Source organism: Cryptomeria japonica, chromosome 4 (genome assembly GCF_030272615.1).
Source record: "Cryptomeria japonica chromosome 4, Sugi_1.0, whole genome shotgun sequence".
Lineage (NCBI taxonomy): Eukaryota > Viridiplantae > Streptophyta > Pinopsida > Cupressales > Cupressaceae > Cryptomeria > Cryptomeria japonica.
Window position 1 is genome coordinate 291,067,980 of NC_081408.1, and position 7,594 is coordinate 291,075,573.

At 37.1% G+C, this 7,594-nt stretch overlaps 1 protein-coding gene across 1 annotated transcript; it reads right to left on the reverse strand.

The window, feature by feature from the left end:
* Nucleotides 1-3,284: 3,284 nt before the first annotated feature.
* Nucleotides 3,285-6,511, reverse strand: LOC131874763 (probable disease resistance protein At1g61300). The gene has a single exon (XM_059218683.1). The coding sequence runs from the start codon at nucleotides 6,249-6,251 to the stop codon at nucleotides 3,540-3,542; it is 2,712 nt and encodes a 903-aa protein (XP_059074666.1). The 5' UTR covers nucleotides 6,252-6,511; the 3' UTR covers nucleotides 3,285-3,539.
* Nucleotides 6,512-7,594: the final 1,083 nt, after the last annotated feature.

Here is a 7,594-nt window from a genome sequence, read left to right on the forward strand (position 1 = left end):
CTAACACATCCATAACACCAAAAACATAACAAAAGTAGATAACAACATCAACAATACTTTCTAAACTCAAACACTTCTAGAACAACCAATAGAACCAGTGCAACACCAACACAACAAGATATCTCTATGCCACAATCATTTCAGACCAACAACTATCTAGAACAACCAGTTTGACGTCAATGACAACCACATCAACACACATTTCCAAGAATTTCTTCATGTCCTTACCTTTATTGTTACTTCTACCTCATACATTCAATGCATTTTTAGATCCCTTTGAAGTATTTTTAATTATTTTGTCTTAACGTAGAGTGGCAACAAGGGTAGCCATATTTAAATCTTCTGAAAAAGAACCACTAATTGCAAGAATAAGATTATCCCAATATTAAGGTAGTGAACATAATAATAGAGTATATTTAACCTCCTCCTCTATCTTTAGCTTCATTGACTACACATGATTGGGGATTAGATTAAATGAATTCAAGTGTTCTGCAATCAAGTCTCAATCATTCATTTAAAGAGAATATAACTTTTCCTTTAGAGAAAAACTTGTTAACAAGACTCTTAGTTTGGTTAATATCTCCTATGTTTTCTCATTTTTTATATGTAGTACCCTAATTTGAAACATTTAATAGAACATAATCGGATAAATAGTAATGAATGGTACCATGAGACTTTCTATCTAATATGTTCTAATCTTCATCCAACATAGAATTACAAAATAAATGAGCCTTTATAAAATAAATGCAAATCATAACTCAAGAATTATGTGGAGAAGCTCTCATAGGAAAAAAAATCTACACCCAAAGATAACCAAGACTTGTATTAATTCCTCCAATGAGTTAGGTGAATACATCTTCTCTCTTTCAATCACTGCGACACTTCATTGCTTATGAAATCTATAAATAACATGTGTTTCCTTCAACTCAAGCACTAAATATATAGGCATGAGAGAAACCACAAATCACAAATGTTGTCTAAAACCAGTTAAGCACAAATAAAAAAAATAATAGAAAGCTTCATTTTTCAACGTGTGATCTTATCCACCTTCTAAAGATCTTTCTTATCTTATGCAAGCTTTCTTTTATCTTTCTCCATTTTCGTACTCTTTTTATTTTGACAATTTTAAAACACCTTACAAGTTGTCATTGTTGAATTAGCACCTTTTCATGACAACTAAAAGATAATTACAAAAGACCAAAAAATAATTACATACAATTATGATAAACGCAAGATTCAGACATTTTCTCAATTCCTTAACATGAAGTCCTCTTCCCAGTCATTCCTTTACAAACCTATCTACTGCACCCCTCACTTAAGCCTACGACCTTAACCCCTTAACCCCATCGTTATGATATTATTCTTCAAGATAATTTGCCAGGTCAACTTGATTGGGATAGATGAACCAATGGTCTATGTGATTAGATTTGTTACACTGTGAATGTTGAGTAAATAGGAACCCAAGCATCCAAACTGCTACAGATGACTACTCAAGCTTTTATGCTTTAATAGAAGAAATGAAGTCAAGCTCTTAGGAACCAAAGCATCCAAACTGTCGCAGTGCATATAATAGAAGAAATGAAGTCACTCTTGACGCTCTCACAACTAATGCTTATCCTTCTTGCTTATCAGTGAATCATGCTGGATTATTTAATCGCGACCACCATTGTACTCATTTTTTCATATTTTCTCGACAGCAGTAATCCCTACCTATAGTGCTACCTCAACATATAAAATCTCTAATTTACTCCCATATTTTTTTGTTTCCTTTGCTTGTTTAGGGGTTACCGTCCTTTGAGTATGGTCCAACTTTTTCACTAATTATATTTAAACTGAATTTGTTGTGCTCTGTTCTACATAATATAGATTCATATAGAATTTCTGGGACTGGCTTCGTATGGAATAATATAGCTATTCTGTAGTTTTTTGGCGTAAGCAATTTCCGTAAGAAAAGAAAGGGGATTCTCTGTTTTGTGAAAAGAGAGGTCCCAAGCTTTTACTAAATTATTATGAAAATGGATTTGTAAAAGGGAAGATTACTCTATTTTCTTGGTGTATCTAGAGTAACGAACTTAGGGGAAAGTTGTGGGTTAAACATGATAATTATCATGGACATCCACAATTATGTAAAGAAATATAAAGTTGTTACTGTTGCCTCTATTTTTTCTTTGGTAGATAGTTTCAATGCCACTGAATTGAAAGATGCGTACCTCATTTGTTTTAAAAAATATTGTGGGTCTGGATTTTTTCCTTCACGTGGATTGTAATTTGTTCCGCATGTTTATGGTTTTGAAGAAAAATTCCCTAAAAAATTCATTTTAATTTTTTTTTTCTTGTTTTTTTGGAGAATTCTTCATTGTCCATTTTTTATTCCAATATTTGTGTAAACTTCATGAAATAACTGTTATACTATTTTAAAAAAATTTTCAATTAACATGGTTTTGGTCATGAGTTAAATGTTGTTTCTGGATTTGGTTGTGTTTGTTTTTTCATTAATATTTCGGATCACACTTCATGATTTAAAGAAATATTCACTCAATGAAATTCAAAGCAACATTCAGATAGTTCACATAAATTATAGAAATTTACTAACTTTGTTTGGTCATAATCTCAAATGAAATTTGCACAAATTGATTGAAATGCTAATTTGTAACTACAAATAAAAATATTAATTTTTTTTAATTCATTTCATAAATTGATTGGAATGCTAACTACTAACTACAAATTAAAATAAACTTTTTGACTTAATAATTTTACGTACAAATACATTGGTCTTGAAGCACTCATCGATTTTGTATTTAATATGAGTCAAAAAAGTTGTTAAGCTCTACTAAGTTTTTCTTGTAGCCTTATAGAATCATTTGAAAATAACGTAGTCTAAAATGTTAGTGTAGTTAACTTTTTGTGTTTACCGTGATCCACAGAGCATAGATTATGCATGCTCTACTTGTATAAGATGTGATTTATGGAGAAGCATGAATGCATGATTGTTTGCTTACACATTCTGTTTGCTCCCGTAATTTATGAAGAAGTATGTTTGCATGCTCGAATGTAATCTTAATTAGGGAGTTTTTTCTCTACCATTTTAATATCACTTCAAAGATTACATGCATGATTTGCATAATTTCTATTAATATATATCATTTGTCATTCATACAGATTTTGTAATGTAAATGATTCATTCTGTTTCATTCTGTTCTTCAGATTTCAATATGCAAGTTTTGCTGCAGGATTAGCTGCTCCAAAATTTTACATAAAACACTAAAACCAAAACTGACAAATATTTTAACAGATATATATTTGAACTAACCCTTCTGTCCTGTAAAAGGGAAGATCTGAAAATCTTATGAAAGTGGTTTTATAAAAGGGAAGATTTCTCTCCTTTGTTGCTGTATCTAGAGTGAACAGCTGAAACTCTGTAATAAGTTTGTTTTAAATATCAACACATTATTACACCCAAGCAGTACTTTGCAAAACAAACAGCGTATAATTAGTACAAGCAATTATATCGTGCCTCTTACTTAGGGGAAAACTGTGTGTTAAACATGATAATTATCATGGATTTCCAGAATTTCAACGTACTTAGCATGAAGACTAGGGTTCTTCATCTCTTCATCTTCCGAGCTAATTTCATTCCACCATTCCTTATCTCCTCTGATCTGTTCCAGAGACTTGAGATTATCAAGACCCAATGGCAGTACTTTAACTTTCATGCAACGGAATATAGCCAATGTCTGCAACCTGGGGAGAGCCCCCTCTTCGACAGAGCTAGGCAAACTCTCCAGAGAAGGTAACATCCACAGTTTGAGCCTCCGCAGCACTGGAAAACAGCCTTTCCTACCAAATTCTTCTCCCAACTCCGTGAGCAAAAGGCATTCCTCAATCTCTATTTCCTCCAAATTTGATAATCTGCTCAACCCTAATCCGGAAAGAGTGAGAAGTAATTCAGAAGATTTAAGCTTTAAGTAGTTGAGATTTTGTAATTCTGAGAATAAATCAGGGGTTCCCTCAATGTGACAGTCATACAGGTGGAGCCTCTCCAAGTTGTGCATGGCCCGCATGTCAGTGGGTAGGTGTGTTTGACGGACTTGGGGCATCCAAAGTAGCCAAAGTTCCTGAAGCTCCACTAGATTCCCCACTGTTCTTTCCTCAATTGGGGATTTTAGGGTTAGACGCAGACGCTTGAGACGATGGAGTTTGCATACATCTTGCAAAGAAGCCTTTTTTATTTCTTGACCTGTTTCGAACTCGCATGAAAATGCGAACAGCGTCTTCCACATGTCAAGCTCTTCCAGACCAGTGAGCTGTGATATGTCGGGTGAAACAAACTCCAAATCATAACAGTGGGCTAACTTGAGAATTCGGAGACATTTCATCTTCTTTATCATGGATTGAATACAGATGAGAGGGGAGAAAGAAAGATCTAAAAACTGCACTCTACTCAGCTCAAATGTTCGATCATGGAGTACCCTGATCTGGGTATTGGAAAGCTGGAGATAGAGGAGATCGTACAAATGTCGGATGGACATTGGCAAGAATTTGATGGGCGTGTTGCTGAGATCAAGTACCTTTAACATATATAGATACTCCAGAAAGCGCTCCGGAACCTCGTCAATCGTAGTCGAGTTCAACAACAGAGTTACCAGGTTCCTGCAATAAATTTCGTCAGGCAGAGATCTGATACGGTTGTGCATCAGTGATATCCTCACCCATTGTACATTTTCAAGTGCTGAGAATGGAAACCATGTTAAACTCTGACCTGCAAGGAACAAGCTATTCTGGTCGATCTCAGCGATGTGTACCACCATATCTCTGAGCAAATCATGGATTTTCACTTTCCAACTATCAATGCCGTTTTCCTCTTTAACCTCGACGTCGACAAAACATCGGTCCACCAAGATCTTGAGAACAACGTAGCGCCCTTCAAATCTGCTTTTCACGAGGCCCTCTGCCAACCACAACTGTATCAATTGATCCGCATCGATTTCTTCGTCTTGTCCATAAGCTGCCATGCACAGGAAACAAAGCCTGAGCTCATCTGTCTCTAGAGCATCGTAGCTGTGCTTCAGCGGCTTGAATAATTCCATCAGAATTTCTTCATCAATGCGATAAAACTGGGGATCAATCGCCTTTAGCTCTTTCAGAATGCATTCCCATTCCGACAGCGCACTGCTGTGAAGCAGTGGCATTGTGCGAGCAAGCATTTTAATGGCCAGGGGATGCCCTTTACTTTCCTTTACAACGCCCCTGGCCAACTGCTCTATCTCGCTATCAATATTATGATCATCGCCAGCTACAAAGGCTCCTTTGCAGAAAAGCTCCCAACTTTCTTCCTCTGTCAGATGCTTCATTGCAATCATTCTGTCAGCTTTCATGCTCTTGCACACCTCTTTATCTCTGGAAATTAGTACAACTTTTGTTGTATTCTCAGGAGCAGAAATTCCCAAATTGGAAACATCTATGATTCTCCGCACATCGTCCAAAATGAGAAGGAGTCGCCTGTCCTTGAAAACCGAATGCAACACCGCTGCGGCCTCGTCAATGGTCAAATTGGATCGCCAAGGCAACTCAATTCTCTCAAAAATACGCCTCTGGAGAGTAGAGATATCGCCTTTTCTTGACACAGTAACCCAAATCACAAGCTTAAAGAAATTGAGTACCTTTTCATTGTTGATGATTTGTTTGAGCAGGGACGTCTTTCCCACGCCGGGCATTCCATAGACACCAACTACACGAACAGAGCCATCTTCTAGCATCCACGTCTCGAGCTCCGACAGCTTCTCGTGAACAAATGCGCCAACCAGCTCGTTCCGCATGGGCTGCAGCAGCGTCTCCTGAGGCTCTCCAAGGTCTCCATTCTTAGGAAAATCTGAATCTTTCATCTTGAGAAGCTCATCTAACTCCGCTAGAGCATTACGGATCTTTCGACTGGATCTTTTCACAAGGAAACAGTGAGGGCAGCAACAACACAAGCGACGGTTCTTGTTTTCTTCGTACTGGAGAAAAACCTCTTCAGCAGAATTGACGATCTGCTCTTGTGTGCTCACCCATTGCCTCACCACTGCCAAAGGTTGTCGACCTTTCCAGCTTAGCCCACTGTTAATATGATTGACTATTCCCTTCACACAATCTATCTCATGGCGGAGGCGCTCGGCATCGTTGGATACACTAGTTAGTTGCTTAATCTCTTTCGCAATTGCCTGCAAGCGACTGCTTATAATCTCTTTCACTCTTCCACTAATAAAATCCATTTCCCAAAGCGAAGAAACTCTTAATGCAAAAGGAAATAAAGAGAACTGATCGAAGCGCTGTTTTATACCTATAGATTATAACCAAGCATGTCCTCCTGTGCCTCTCTGAATATCGACCATGGATCTTTCTTCCTCGAACGTATTTTCTACAGAACCTGACATTCCCTACTTTCTTGCTTAATGGCATCTCTACTATGGACGATATCCCCTTCTTTTCTTCTGCAGTCCCGAAACATTCGATAGTCGTCCCACATTTCAGTTGAAATAATCTCTCTTTTCTAGAATGCGTATAGAGATAATCTTTATAATTTCAGTCTTGCATTTATGATCATCACACTTTTTTAAAGCTGAATTTCACTAGTTGGGTGATTTAAGAATAGCCAGGGAAGAGGTTATTTTATGTGAATAGATTTCTTCATCTTAATTTGGGTTTCTTTATTTTAGAAAGGGTCATGAAAAATAAGTTATTACTTATATATCGTATTGGCAAACAACAATTCTATTATTATTGTTGCATGTGTCCAACCAATAAATAAATTTATTGCTATATAGTTCTTAACTTTGAAAATTTAATTAGCTTAGAAAATGTTTATTGTTTGTAGAATAGTGGGTCTTAAAGATGGGGAAAGAGAAAGTGACAATGTTGACCCAAATGAGGATGGATTTACCTTGCCCTATGTTTCCTTGGGCAAGGTGTGGATGTCTATGGTATTCCCTAAGCAAAAGGCTATCTAGTGGTATCGCTTTTTTGTGTGGTCTGTGTTTTTCTTTCTTCAATGGCCCCCTATGATGGTTTTTTCTTGTGCTTGGTTAGATTTGAGATAACTTCCCTTAAGATATGCCTCTTTCTGGAGATGGGATCTTGCGTTTATTCTTTGGTGCCCTTTTCTCTTGGGTTATCAAAAGACACTCATAGGGTTTTCATTCAGTACGGAAGCGGCTACTCATGCTTGGTTTGCTAGGGCCTATTTTTTCTTCTAGCTATTGCATTGTTTCTCCAGTCTTTGTTTGGGGAGACCTTATAATCTAATCAACAAGGGATGTTGAAGGCCTTCTTCAAGATGCCTTGCTTGGGGTCATGAAATGGAAGTTTTGTTTCATAGTATTCATAGGGTGTATGTTGGTTAGCATGGGTCTTGGCTTCAGTCTGTGTGGGCTATGGGTGTGACTTCCATTGTGCTTTTTGTCAGGGTTATGCCTTTCACTTCTACAATCTTTTTTTGGTGGTCTTTTCCATGCAAGGTCCCTAGTTTTTGCATTGTTTATTGATAGGTGTGGATGGTCTGTATTTATGCTTCTCATTTAGGAGAGGTTCTTGTGGTGGTTACTCCTTGTGGGCTTTG